General features: G+C 39.5%; 1 protein-coding gene across 2 annotated transcripts in view; it reads left to right on the top strand.

Annotated features, from left to right (window-relative positions):
* TTC39B (tetratricopeptide repeat domain 39B) overlaps positions 1 to 6,574 on the top strand; it is a 132,489-nt gene extending 125,915 nt beyond the window's left edge. For both annotated transcript variants that reach the window (XM_054033124.1, XM_054033125.1), the window contains 2 exons: positions 1,998 to 2,114; positions 3,274 to 6,574. In XM_054033124.1, the coding sequence (XP_053889099.1) occupies positions 1,998 to 2,114; positions 3,274 to 3,370 (214 nt within the window). In that variant the 3' untranslated portion in view covers positions 3,371 to 6,574. The remainder of the gene's footprint in view (positions 1 to 1,997; positions 2,115 to 3,273) is intronic.
* Positions 6,575 to 15,654: the final 9,080 nt, after the last annotated feature.

The raw sequence follows: 15,654 nt of genomic DNA, 5'->3' as shown, positions 1-15,654 counted from the left end.
GTATTCTTGCCAGCAAGTTAAAGAAGTATGGGCTGGATGAATGGACTATAAGGTGGGTAGAAAGCTGGTTAGATCGTTGGGCCCAGCGGGTAGTGATCAATGGCTCCATGTCTAGTCTAGCCAGTATCAAGCGGAGTGCCCCAAGGGTAGGTCCTGGGGCCGGTTTTGTTCAATATCTTCATTAGTGAGCTGGAGAATGATGTGGACTGCACTCTCAGCAAGTTTGCAGATGACACTAAACTGAGAAGAGTGGTAGATACACTGGAGGGACAGGATAGGGATAGGATACAGAGGGACCTAGACAAATTAGAGGATTGGGCCAAAAGAAACCTGATGAGGTTCAACAGGACAAGTGCAGAGTCCTGCACTTAAGAAGGAAGAATACCATTCACTGTTACAGACTAGAGACCGAATGGCTAGGAAGCAGTTCTGCAGAAAAGGACCTAGGGGTGACAGTGGACGAGAAGCTGGATATGAGTCGACAGTGTGCCCTTGTTGCCAAGAAGGCTAACGGCATTTTGGGCTGTATAAGTAGGGGCATTGCCAGCAGATCGAGGGACGTGATCATTCCCCTCTGACATTGGTGAGGCCTCATCTGGAGTAGTGTGTCCAGATTTGGGCCCCACACTACAAGAAGGATGTGGAAAAATTGGAAAGAGTCCAGTGGAGGGCAACAAAAATGATTAGGTGGCTGGAGCACATGACTTATGAGGAGAGGCTGAGGGAACTGGGATTGTTTAGTCTGCAGAAGAGAAGAATGAGGGGGGATTTGATAGCTGCTTTCAACTACCTTGAAAGAGGGTTCCAAAGAGGATGGATCTAGACTGTTCTCAGTGGTAGCAGATGACAGAACAAGGAGTAATGGTCTCAAGTTGCAGTAGAGGAGGTTTAGGTTGGATATTAGGAAAAACTCTTTCACTAAGAGGGTGGTGAAGCACTGGAATGGGTTACCTAGGGAGGTGGTGGAATCTCCTTCCTTAGAGGTTTTTAAGGTCAGGCTTGACAAAGCCCTGGCTGGGATCATTTAGTTGGGAATCGGTCCTACTTTGAGCAGGGGGTTGGACTAGATGACCTCCTGAGGTCCCTTCCCACCCTGATATTCTATGACCTGGGCCCTCCCTGCTCCACCGGATCCCAGCCCAGGGCCCTGGTAGTGACAAATGGGTTCACCACTAAGTCGGCAGGGAATTTGCCCGCAACACACCGACTGCTGCCGGGACACTAGCTAGTCCCTCCCTGGGCTACCTCCTACCATGACTACTGCAGTTGAAGTTGGGGTGTCTTCGTAGTCTCTGGGCTCCTCAGATGGCGACTGCAATCTCCTGGGGCATCCACAAGTACCTGGGCCTCGGCATCTCCTGCTCCCGTGGTCTGGGATCCTGGCTGCTCCTCGGCTGGAGTCAGCAAGGTGCATCCTTCCTCCTTGGCGGCCAGCCCAGGCTGAGCTAGGCTGTTCCCTTTTATACTGCAGCTGCTTTTAACCCCTTCCACTCCAGTGCGGGGCCAGTACACCCCGTCACAGATGTGAAGAGGATTTTGTGCCACTAAAGTTCTAGTTTTCTGCCTGTGTGTTTCAACTGATGTAATTTGCTGGTGAACCCTGGTGATCTTTGGATTGATCTAGTTGGAGGGATCAATCCACTGATTTTAGTCCTATATGACGATTGGTTGTCTTCTTGCCTATCAGATTGAATGAGGAGGAATCTACTATCTATGCTGTCTTGACTAAGCCACAGAAAACATTTTAGCCACTAGGGCCTTGGTTTTCAAAATGAAAGCCTAAAGTTAGGTTTCTAAAACCCCTGATATTAAAAAATACTGAAACTCCCACCAAAGTCAATGAAAGCTATTCAATGCTCAGCACTTTTGGAAATCAGGCAAGTGATCGAATATGAATTTAGGTGGGAGTATATTCTGCATTTAAATTAATAATCATATAACTTCAGTACAACATGTTTTTTATATTTAACCATTTTCATATCTCTCTGGTTTCTTAGTGAGAAGCAGATAAAATATGATAACTATTTGGTGCCATTCACTCTGTATGAGTTGGGACTTCTATACAAACAGCAGGACCAGAGAGAGAAAGCAATAAGATATATAGAAACTGCAAAGTAAGTAGAGTTCATGTTTGTCTCTGTGCACTCTTTAAGACTCAAAGTAACTGAGGGCACTCCAAGCAACAAAGGAATCTCACTCTTCCTCTCTGTCTCTTTTGAAATAATTTTACAAAATTCAGCTGAAGTGACATTACATTTTCTACAAAACTGCACTTGCAACTTGGCAAAGTGGTAAATTATTTATTATAACTCTATATTCAAGACTTAGAAAATGTTTTTCAATAGAGTTGAATTTTTAAAGTGTACCAGTTCTTTGATATAGTACTTCTATTCTGCCATAAGTTTCACACATGGTATGCTGAATTGAACCACACTGAATGGGGTACAGTATTAAGGGCAAATCCTGTCTCCCTCCCACTCAAACTTTTACGGGTGCCGAGGACCCGAGACAGAGTAAAAGGTGTGGCTTTGCTGCATGAAGGGCAGGGAGAGTTGGAGAGCCAGTGTATGTGATCCATACCTCCTGTGTAACATAGACAACAGCTTAGTGGGCCTCCCTATATGTTGGTGTAGAAGAGTCCATGGGCTGAGTGAGGATGGGGTGGAGTGGCTACATGTATCTATCAATTGCCTCTTCTCCCCCCTACTTCCCCACTCCCCAGGAATCCCCCAGAGCAGGGAGCTAGAGAGCAGATCTTCTCAGAACACAGCCCATTCACTCAGTCTGTATGCTGGAGGCAGCACTTGCCCTTTAATATTTTTATAAAAAAGTTAACAGTGTCTAAATGATATTGGAAGTACTGTATATGTCAGTGGCGGCCTCCTAAAAACCTTTCAGACCTAGAGATCAATTTCACCATTAGCTAAAAAGGTTTTGGATCCCCATAATGCCATTTCCTGTACCCTGCTGGGTACTTTGGATTGGTTTCTGTACAATTACACTGACCCTTTGAGTGCTGTGTTTTGAGGCTGGCCACACTTTTTTCAGCTGACAGCAGTGTACTAATATGCTATTTTTCCATACGTTTTTTTTGTTCACATCTTCATGTTGGGCATGACTCACCTTTTCTAAAGGGCTGAGAGCCGTTGAAAAGGACCATATAAAGCGAAGGGAAGAGAACAGAGGACAGAGAAATTAAATGATTGATGGGGTTTTATGGTGGTGGTTTTGTTTTTGTTTCTTTGGCTGATGAAGTAATTTTGTTGTTTGCAGAAACAACTACAAAGAATACTCCATGGAGTCCAGGTTACACTTCAGGATTCATGCAGCACTTGACAGCCTGAAAGTGACTCCAGCGTCTACGCCTTGACTTAGCCGAAGGGTGATCTTTTCCCATGAATTCAAGTGTCTACATGATCTTAGTTGAATGTTTTTAAACAATCATGTAAAAGACAGAATGAAAAAGAAACAACTAATTATTATATTTTCTATCATCTGTGATTTGATGTTTGTCATCCTTTTAGGCTGTTTTTTCTTATGGTTAAAGCTACGATAATATCACGGAGGTTACGGAAGTCACGGAATCTGTGACTTCCATTGATCTCTGACATTTTCTGCCTCGGGTCGGAGCTCCCAGACCCTCCCCTGCAGCCCCCGAACTGGTGGGGGCACCCTGCAGCTGCCCAGGCACAGCGGGGGACCCCCCCAAAGCTGCCCAGCCACAGCAGCAGGGACCCCCCGGAGCTGTGGGGATTCCCCTCAGCTACCCAGCCATGACAAGCGGCTGGGGACCCTGCATCTCCCAGCCACGATGGGTGGTGAGGGACCCAGGTGTGAGGGGACCCCACAGCTCCCACTCCCTACAGCGGTGGGGGATCCCAGAGCTCCCACTGACTGCAGCAGTGGGGGATCTGGGAGCCCCAGCAGGGGTGGGTACTGAACCCACCTACCACTTTTGTCAGGAATATTTTTAGTGAAAGTCAGGGACAGGTCACGGGCTTCCGTGAATTTTTGTTTATTGTCCAGGACTTTTACTAAAAATATCTGTGACAAAAACTTAGCCTTACTTAAGGTGCATATATCATATCTCTGTGTGATACTTTAAAGAAAGATCTTATATTTTGTTTCATAAAATAATTAATTTAATGTTTAATTTGAATGGGGTATATTTTAAAAGCCAGTTGCTGGTGCAATAAAGTCTAATTCAAACACTTTATTTTTTTAATGTGAAAACTAATATTGTTTCTGCAGTGAAGCTGTTTGATGATTTTATGTCATAGTTTCAGCATTCCATGGGAACTTGATTTTCTGCAATGCACTTAGTGCCCTTGTAACAAATGTGTTGGCTTGTTGGTAGCCTCAGTCACATATTGGGCAAACATCTGAAACGGAAATTCGTGTATCAAAGAAACAATAATTTTCAGCCAAATAACTCTGAAGGACTTAAATTCACCTCAAGAACACTAAGTTTGTCTTCAGAGAAATATTTTTACAAATCTCCTTCAAGACAAAATTAGGCACAGCTACAGTTATGGTTGGCTTGCAATACTGTGTTTCATTCCAAATAAGTGATTGCAGGGAGTCCTTCCCACTCTTGTTGGGTTTCAGTCAAAGTATATGAATAAACAAATAGATAAAGTCACTGTATGTGACTTAATGTCAGGGAGAGGAAAGAAAATAACCAAGGTGAAGAAAACTTTGTTCAAATTTACACCTCTTCAGTTAGTGGTTTTTAATGGCAATGAAAGATTCATTTAGAAGTTGAATTAAAAGTAAGTGTTTAATATAAATTTTATAGTCTTTCTAGAAGATTTTTTTAAGATGTAATTTTCTCCTCGTAGACCTTCTTAAAAGAACTAAGGCTGTTAGTAAAGTTTTAGTTAAACATAAATATATGTATTCTTGACAAAGGAAGTTTCAGAGCTGCAGCAACAGTAAAGAATCCTCAAACTGAGCAAATAGTGTGGCTCTAAGTGCTTGGCCTTAGATGTGAGGCCTGATCCAAAGTCTTTTGAAATCAATGAATGGAAAGACTTCCTTTGACTTTGTTGGTCTTCGGTTCAGACCCTTAGAACCTGAACCTGCTAACATGAGTAACTTTACTCACATGTATGAATTCAGTAAAACTATACATGTAGGTGTTTGCAGATCATACCCTAAAAATTATAATGGAGGACATTTCTTGAAATGTTTAGTATATAATATGATATATCCTGGTCCACAGCATTAGGCACACACATCCCATTAGTAATATCATCAGTTGCAGGAATACAAGACAACTTCCCCAGTTTCTTCAGTGAAGCCTTCCCAAGTCAACATGACCAAAAGTTTTTTCCCTTGTTTGTGTTTGTGATGTTTCTGATTAAAATAGCTTATTTTTTTAATAGCCTCTTGTTGGAGGCAGCCATATTGCATGCACACACAGAATAGGCATATAAAGACAATTTTGTACCTTTTGATGCCCTTAGTCCTCTAATATAACTCCCGTATACATATTCTCCCTTGCTAAATTCTTAGCTTGTTTGTTTTAGAATCTTGAGGGAGCAGGTCTTCCTAGCTTCATTCTAGACAGTTTATTTTTACCCATTGATAGTAGAAAATGTAAATGCAAGCTCCAGCAAAGCTGGTGGGAAGGATGCCTTCCCTTCCAGGCCACTGAAGCAGAGGCTCAGAGCGCAGTAGATTCCAGTTGAGTTGGCATGATGCAGCCCATTGAGATTCCATTGTTAATTAGTACATTATCCCCAAGTTAGGCTATGAGGTTCATTGATAAGAGAATCATGATGAAAAGCCTGTGTAGGGCCTTCATTATAATACTGTTTTAGTCTCATTATTTTCAAGTTCTTCACCTCAATGGCCCATGTCAATGGTATTCTTGAATAGTGATTTGGGACCTTAATGTCTCTGAGCAAAATTGACCATGTACTCCAAAGACACAGGTTCCGTTCGCATTAGTAGGAGATATATACTCACATCCAAGAACACAGTTAGGCTCAACATTAATGGAAGCATTGTGAATAAAGTAATCTTCATCCTTAAAGTGACAGCAGATGTGTGATTTTTTTTTTTAAAGGAGAGAGAGTTAATCAGCATGAACAAAATAATAAGGTAAAGTTTCACTTCAGTAGGAAATGTTCGGCATTGAAATTATTAGTAAAAATACTGTGTTTACACTTATTGTTTGAGTGTTCATTCTGTCGGTGAAGGGTTGTTTATATATATATTGTATTATAATTTTAAGCACTTTTAAAATGGAAACTATAAGAAGAGAAAATAAATTTTAGCAGAAAGCTTATTAAGGAATTATGTTTATATATGTTGCTGTAATGTATGTCGGCAGCAACTGTATTTATATCTCATGGCCAGAAGAATATATAAAAATTAGATTTTGTTGTATGTTTTCAGAACATTTTGCCAACCCAAGCATAAAGATAAAAATGATCACTTCCTATATATGTAACAGAAATCCAACTTACGCTGTGCATCTATTTTTCTACTGGTCTTGACTGTTAATGTACTTTGTTACTGTAAACTCTTATACTTCATAGTTCAACAAAGATTGTTTATATTTGCACTGGTGGTGCTATTTATTTGCTTTTGAAAATATTGGGGTTTGCACATGTTCAAGATGTTGAAAGACAGTGAAGTATCTTTGATATTGAAAGTATATAGAAATAGACTAATTCACACTGACATAGTAGGTCAGATTCTAACTTCAGTGGAGTTATTCCAGATTCATACTGATGCAACTGAGAGCAGAATTTGGCCCAGGACATTAGTTGTGCATTAGAAACTAACAGCTGAGCATTAGCAATATAGAAAATTGGTGAACAGAGATGGCACTGAAAAATTAAAACACTAATTCAGGCTCACGACTCCTACTTACCAATACCACTTACTAACGTGCATGTTCTAGAGAAAAAACACGTTTAGGAGAGGAGATATTGAATGTAAAGAAACCAAAATGCTTCTTTAAAAAGAATTAATCTGTCAGTTGCTATAGATTTAGATTTCAAAGAATACCTGTGAAACGTGCAATTAAGGGAAAACTTTACTGATTAATTATGATAGTTTAGATAGCTACATAATTTAGGCACCTGACTCATTTAGAACCCTGCCTTATCAAACAATAGCCAAATTGTACATTTTTCACACATATGGGATCAGAATTTGGCTTCAACAATATATATTTTAGAAAAATAAATGTTCAAAAGTTTTAAATTATATCTAATGTGATTCATTATCTCCATAACTATGCAAAATGCTGGTGTTTCAGTGACAGCTGTGATTTTAATGATACTTCTTAGCAGGTAGTCCCTGATGGCATGGTTTGAGTCATAGGAAATGTTACTCAGTATCTGGCTGCAAGAGAAAGGCAGGAGACTTTCAGACCAGTAAGTTCTATTAGTTTTCAGAATTTTTGTTAGTTAACTTAGCAGAGTGTCAAGATGGCAGCTACTGTTATATGTTCCTTATTATGTTTAAGATATTTTTGTTATTTACTCCTTGTAATGGCAATATCTTTTATATTACTGTACATTGAAAGGAAGAGAGGAAGCATCATAGAATGATGAAGGCATAAAAATTAGGAATCAGATCTGGGTTTACTTTCTAGCTTTGCCACAAATGCAACTGATGTCATATGTATCTCTCTAATCTGTTTTCATTGATAGAGCATCAGTCATTACAGCATCTAAGCATACTGTGTCTCAGTGGGAGGAAGGATGGTCCAATGGTTAGGGCACTATCCTGAGACTCAGGACACCTCCACTTGGGTCTATATTTGGGGGAAAACAAATGATGTAGTCATATCCTATGATGATTATAAACACACTTTCCAATACACTAGTATCTCAGGATGATGTTAAACAGTAGCTACTAAAGTTAGACTTTTTAGAATCAACAGGTCCAAGAGTGTTAAAAGAGCTGGCTGAGGATATTCTTTTTCAATAACTCTTAGAACACTGGGGAAGCTCCAGAAGACTGGAAGAAAGCTAATGTTGTGCCAAAACTTAAAAAAAGATAAACAGGATGATCGGGTAATTATAAGCCTTTTAATGCTACACTGATCCCTGGCAAGATAATGGAGCAGCTGATACAGGACTCAGTTAATAAAGAATTAAACTAGGGTAATATAATTAATGTCAATCAACATGGACTTATGAAAATAGATCCTGCAAGACCAACTTCGTATCTTTATTAGATGACAAGTTTGGTTGATAAAAATATTAGTGTTGATGTAATATACTTAGACTTTTGGAAGGTGTTTAACTTGGTACTGCACAACATTTTGATTAAAAAACTAGAAGTATATAAAATTAAAATAGCACTAGGACTGTCGATTAATCGCAGTTAACTCAACTCAAAAATTAATCACGATTAAAAAAATTAATTGCGATTAATCAGTTTTAATCGCACTGTTAAACAATAGAATACAAACTGAAATTTATTAAATATTTGTGTGTTCTACATTTTCAAATATATTGATTTCAATTACAGAATATAAAATGTACAGTGCTCACTTTATATTATTTTTTATTACAAATATTTGCACTGTAAAAATGGTAAACAAAAGAAATTGTATTTTTCAATTCACCGCATACAAGTACTGTAATGCAATCTCTTTATTGTGACAGTGCAACTTACAAATGTAGATTTATTTTGTTACATAGTTGCACTCAAAAATAAAACAATGTAAAACTTTAGAGCAAATTTCGTCCTGCTTCTTGTTCAGCCAATTGCTAAGACAAACAAGTTTGATTACATTTATGGGAGATAATGCTGCTGCTTCTTATTTACAGTGTCTCCTGAAAGTGAAAACAGGCATTTGCATGGCACTTTTATAGCTGGCATTGCAGGGTATTTACGTGCCAGATATGCTATACATTTGTATGTCCCTTCATGCTTCGGCCACCATTTCAGAGGACATGCTTCCATACTGATACTTGTTAAAAAATATTCCATTAATTAAATTTGTGACTAAACTCCTTGACGGAGAATTGTATGTCTTCTGCTCTGTTTTACCCACATTCTGCCATATATTTCATGTTATAGAAGTCTTGGATGATGATCCAGCACATGTTGTTCGTTTTAAGAACACTTTCACTGCAGATTTGACAAAACTCAAAGAAGATACCAATGTGAGATTCTAAAGATAGCTACAGCAGTCGACCCAAGTTTTAAGAATCTGAAGTATCTTCCAAAATCTGAGAGGGACAAGGTGTGGAGCATGTTTTCAGAAGTCGTAAAAGAGCAACACTCCGATGTGGAAACTACAGAACCTGAACTGCCCCAAAAGAAATCAGCCATCTGCTGGTGGCATCTGACTCCAATAATGATAATGAACGTGTTTCGGTCTGCACTGCTTTGGATTGTTATCGAGCAGAACCATCAGCATAGCTGCATGTACTCTGGAATAGTGATTGAAGCATGAAGGAACATATCAATCTTTAGCACATCTGGCACATAAATATCTTGCAACGCTGGCTACAACAGTGCCATGCAAACTCCTGTTCTCACTTTCAGATGATATTATAAACAGGAAGCGGGCAGTATGATCTCCTGCAAATGTATACAAACTTGTTTGAGCGATTGGCTGACCAAGAAATAGGACTTAGTGGACTTGTAGGCTCTAAAGTTTTACATTGTTTTATTTTTGAGTGCAGTTATTTTTGTACATAATTCTACATTTGTAAATTCAACTTTCATGATAAAGAGATTGCACTGCAGTACTTGTATTAGATGAACTGAAAAATACTTTTTGTTTTGTTTTTTATAGTGCAAATATTTGTAATCAAAAATAAATACAAATTGAGCACTGTACACTTTGTGGTCTGTGTTGTAATTGAAATCAATATATTTGAAAATATAGAAAACATCCAAAAATATTTAAATAAATGGTATTCTATTGTTTAACAGCACGATTAATCACGATTAATTGTTTAATCATGCGATTAATAGCAATTAATGTTTTTAATTGCTTGACAGACCTAGATAGCACACATTAAAAGGACTAAAAGCTGGCTAACTGATAGATCTCAACATGTAATCATAAATGGGGAATTAGTGAGCGGATGTGTTTCAAGTGGAGTACCACAGGGATTAGTTCTTGGCCCTGCACTTTTACAATATTTATCAATGACCTGGAAGAAAACATAAAAACATCAATAATATAGGTTTCAGATGACATAAAATTGGGAGATGGTAAATAATGAAGAGGACAGGTCACTGATTCAGAGCAAGGGATCTGGATCACTTGATAAACTGGGCACAAGCAAACAATACAGCTAAATGTAAATGTATACATCTAGGAACAAAGAATGTAGGCCATATTTACAGGATGGGGAACTCTATCCTGGGAAACAGTGACTCTGAAAAAAGAGGTGGCAGTTATGATGGATAATCAGCTAAACATTAACTCCCAATGCAATGCTGTGGGCAAATGAGCAGTGCTATCTTTGGATGCATAAATGGGATTCTTAAGTACAAATAGGTTATTTTACCTCTGTATTTAACACTGGTGCACCAATACTGGTTCAAGATGGATGTTAATAAATTGGAGAGGACTCAGAGAAGAGCCACAAGAATGATTAAACGATTAGATGACACAGCTTATAGTAATAGACTCAAGGAGCTCAATCAATTTAGCCTAACAAAGAGAAGGTTAAGGGGTGACTTGCTCAATAGTCTATAAATATCTATGTAGGGAACAAATATTTAATAATGAACTCTTCAGTCTAGCAGAGAAAAGTATAACATGATGCAATGGCTGTAGGTTGGAACTAGACAAATTCAGACTGGAAATAAGGAATACATTTTTAACAGTGAGGGTAGTTAACCATTGGAACAGTTTAGCAAGGGTTGGTTGGATTCTCCATCACTGGCAACTTTAAAATCAAGATTGGATGTTTTTCTAAAAGATATACTGCAGGAATTATTCTGAGGAAGTTCTGTGGCATGTGTTATACAGACGGTCAGACTAGATCACAATGATCCCTCAGACTCTTGGAAGCTATTTATTTATAAGTCATTGCTTTGCCACAGACTTCCTATGTCACCTTGGCCAAATCGCTGAGTCTATGCCTCAGCTCCTCATCTGTAAAATAGGGATAATAGCATTTCCCTATTACACAGGGATGTTGTGAGAATAAATACATTAAAGATTGTAAGATGCTCAGATGCCTTGGGATGGGAGTCAGATAGTTCCCTGTCTGTAAAATGGGGTTGAATTTGCTTGTTGAGGCTTAATTGAGTGATGTTTTTAAAGCACTGTGAGACGCTAGGAATTAAAGGTGCTATAGAAGAGTAACGAATTATTAGTCATACAATTGCAGTTTTTCTTTAACACATTCATATTTTTAAAAAGATGAGCTGCTGCATATCTCCCCTAGCCAAAAAAAGGTTTCAAAATTTTTTAAAGGGAATGTTCTCTTAAAAGCAAGATAAACATTTCAGTGCCATGATCATTCATTGGTATGTGCAGACCCCAGCTTCAGTTAAAAATATGCTATTTTCTATGAATAACATTCATCCTAGTGCAGAGGTGCCTACACATGGTTTAAAGTAGCTTATGTAAAAATTCTATATCCAGGTTTATTTTTTTGATAACAGTTGTTGTAAAAGGCCTTTTCCAAACTTTTCTAATTCAATTCCAGGTCACTTCAGATCAATTTGCAGTCTTTTGTATGTGATAATATTAAAAACTTCCTTTTCCCTTTGCCACTCTTCACTTCAGAAATAGATTTCAGGGGTTTAGTTTTTCATAAAGTATCCATTATTCCATAGGTTTGGTCAGACAGGGAATTTAAAAATTATTTACATTTGATCTCTATGCGTAGAATACAAATTGACATGCAAATAAAGTTCAGGTACTGATTCCTGTGAAAGCCATAGGGGAAAGTGGTTTCCCTTGTATTTTGCCGACAGCCTATTAAGTTTTCCATTTTCCAAGCAAGCTCTCTTTTCACTTTTATATTTCACAAGGATTCTGTAGTTTTGGGGTTTGCTTCTATATAAACGTCAGTTGCACAATTGTTGAGTTAATAATAATATAGCATTATTCTCATAAAATCGGGGGCTTTTGTTGCTAGTCTTCTGTACAGTAGGTGTTTTAAACTGGATTCTTAATCAGAGTTATGTGGAGAGAGGAAGGCTGAATGAAGTTATATTTGTAATGAGTCTATTGTAATGGGATTAATGGGGCAATATCTACAATTGATAGTAATTTGTAAAACAGGGCACTATTTAATATACTAATAAATAGTATACTTTCTGACTTGATTCTTAATGGCAATTCAAATACTTTAACAGATTTTAGACAGAGTGGATGGAGAAACAAGCAATGAAAGACTGTATTATGCAATTATCTATTACTGAGATTTTATAATTAACCTTCTAGTTAATTTACTTGGAGAGACAGGAAAACAAATTTGCTAAAAATCTATTTATTCATTGATGTTTATTTGTGAACAGAAGAATTTATAACAGGTATAGTGAGTATTGTTGCTGAACAGCAGAGACTTTGGGGGTCTTCTTGGAAGAGAAGTTAGTGACATAAAGACTCGGGATATTTCTAACAATAAATAGACTGGCTTCACTTCTCAGTTACATTTGTGTAAATGAGGAATAGCTGCATTGAAATAAGTGGCATTTCTGGATCCATGCCAATCTATTTTTGATCAGAATCTGGCCATTTGTCATCACACTCCGTGCACATACCAACTGTGATGCTTTAGGTAAATTTATTAGGTGAAAGTGTCTGTTTATTCTGACTTTTATATTTTTGTGTGAAGAATGCACTTTTTTCAAACCAACCTGAATTAAACCTGTGATTTATTTTAAGAACTATTTGATCTATGTCTTGTAGCAGAGCATGTGATACTGATGTTAATGTTTTCATGTTCACTCTATAATAGACCTCAAATCCTTTCTGCTCAATGCTGACACCACAACAATTATGCCAATTACCTCTCTTGCCTTTGGACAGTGGGGCGGCTCCAGGCACCAGCGCAGCAAGCGTGTGTCTGGGGCAGCAAGCTGCGGGGGGCGGCCTGCTGGTCGCTGTGAGGGCGGCAGTCAGGCGGCCTTCGGCGGCGTGCCTGCGGGAGGTCTGCCGGTCCCGCGGTTTCGGCAGCAATTCGGCGGCGGGTCCGCCGAAGCCACGGGACCGGCAGATCACCCGCAGAAACGCCGCTGAATCCGCGGACCGCCCGCAGGCATGCCGCCGAAGGCTGCCTGACTGCCGTGCTTGGGGCGGCAAAAAACATAGAGCCGCCCCTGCCTTTGGATGTATGTACACAGCTCCCATTGATTTTGAAGGGAGGCCTGCCTGCACATTTAAGTGATGCTTTAGATATATTTCAGATACAAAAGGAGAGCCTAAATCTGTGTGCGGGTATTAAGACCAGTTCAACTGCTAGCAGTAATTTTTTTGGGGTAACATTTCCTCATGCAGACAACGCTTAAAAGGCTACCTTGCTCCATTCTGTGTTTGGTCCATGTTTGCCTGCCTCCTTCTTGAGTTGCATGGTTAAGAGTCATTCGCCTCTAGAGAATGCCCTGGTGTCCCAATACAAAGCCTGGGTCAATCATAGCCTGGTAGTGCTTTGTAGATTTTGAATATATGCAAATGTAACGTACTTATTTCCTTAAAATAACTCCAAACCCATTCAAAATTTCTTTGAGTTTCTTCCTCCACTCCTAAAATATTTCTTCTACCAGCTATCCACTGAATGCATGATTTTAACCACACTGTTCACAAAAGCTGCTCTTGAGATACTTTTGATACTCCATTGAGAACAATAGGGAATGCTCCAGACAGCTGTGGAGACCACCAGCGCTGTCCTTGCTCTCCCTGATTCAGTACCTGAGTTCTACACCTGCTGCCCAAGAAAAGGGATGAGAGGCGAGATAAACAACCCATTGTTGGCTCTCCCCAGGAGAGTTAAGTCAGTGGAAATAAATTAGTTGCCACTGAGCTTTTTGGCCAAGTGGCTCAGATAGCAGGGAAAGAAATGGCCATCACCTGAGTTCCCTTCTCCAGAGAAGCATATTTGCTACCTGCCTCAATTTGTCTGGACCTCTCCTGAGTTTTGACAGAGTCCCAGTTATCTGCCTCTTTGTTCTGAGTATTCAGAATTTGTGTCTGCTTACAAGGCTGTACTGGAGGCTTCAGAAGATGCCTCATCCTCTTCCTAGCTCTCACTTTCCACTGTTGCTTCCTATGCCTCACTGCAGTGGCAGAGGGAACCGTCCTTTGGCCCTTGCCAGTTGCAGCAGATAGCCCAATTTAGGAGGGAAAAAAGGGAACACCATGGAGGGGGCAAAAAGAAAAAGGGAGAAAACGAGGACACAGTGGTGGAAGGAAGTGGGGTGGAAGTAGAGAGAAATGAGGGAGCAGAAACAGAAGGGCACAAATATTTGGGTAGATATTACTGTAACACCCAGGTATTGATGTCAGGAAGTGAGAGCTGGTAGAACCTCAGCACATGGGGCCAAAGAGAAAAGTGACAAAGGATGGGAAAAACCTCAAAAGGGAAGGAGAAGGGGACATAAGAGAAATGAGAGAGGAGAGTAGTGGGTATCTCTGGGTAAGAGGAAAAGATACAATTCAAAGAGGAAAGCAGGTATCTACCTTTGCCTCTTAAAAACAGCAGATGAAAGTAGGTCTTCTACCAACACAGCTAGATTGGGAAAGACATGGCCTGTTGGTACAAGGAGGGGGTTGTGAATAACAGGATTGTGCTTCTATATGGGACAAATGAAAGGAAAGCAAGAACAGCTGCTGTGGTATTTATAGCCATCTAAATAATCTAAAAGCGACCAAAATGTGTTCTGGAGTCTAAAAGCCCACAGATCCCTAACTTGTTTTGAGAGTTGTCCCTTGACAACTGTGGGGAAAGGGTAGTGGGGCTTTGATGGTGATAGATAGGTAAGCCTGCCCCTTCTCTAGGGGCATTTCCAACTAGGATTTCCTGAAGGGCTATTTTATTGTCCCTCTGAGGCCTGCAAGGAGTTCAGCCTGAGGAGACCTCTGGGCCTGTGTGGACCTCCTTGTAAAATCAGGGCTAAACCTGTGACGGGCCATTAAAGGTTCCCTAAACTCATCTGAGCACAAGGAACTCTAAAGACCCTACCAGGTCAGGAGACTTTGCACTAAGCCACCCAGAGCACAAAGAGGAAGAGCTTGCAGAAAGAGATGGTTCCTCTTTCAGAAAAATATTTTAAGAAAATTATAATTAGAAATTATCTTAGTTTTTCTCTAATTAAAATGAAAATTTAATTTAAAAACAATTTTCTTCACGATTTGTTGGTAACTTGATTATATTTTTGGCAGGAATTGGCATGTTTGTTTGTTTTTTAAAAGATATCTTGTTTAGTTCAGGCTGTGGATTGGGACCTATGCATGCAGATTTATGTACACACAGTAAGCCCCTCCCTATCACTTGCCTGTCACCCTCTCTGTAAAATTTAGATCTGCAAGTAGGGGCCATCTACAGTGGATAAAATTTCCCACTTGCTACCATTGGTTCAGCTTCACTGGTGTTAGCTATACTGGAAGTCTTAATGTGGATGGGCTGCTGGCTGCAACTAGCATTTTTAACATTATGTAACCCTGCTCAGAGCAGGCCTAATCAATGTGATTTTATAAACATC

This window comes from Malaclemys terrapin, chromosome 6 (assembly GCF_027887155.1).
Source record: "Malaclemys terrapin pileata isolate rMalTer1 chromosome 6, rMalTer1.hap1, whole genome shotgun sequence".
Taxonomy (NCBI): Eukaryota; Metazoa; Chordata; order Testudines; family Emydidae; genus Malaclemys; species Malaclemys terrapin.
This window is presented reverse-complemented; position numbering and strand designations above follow the sequence as displayed.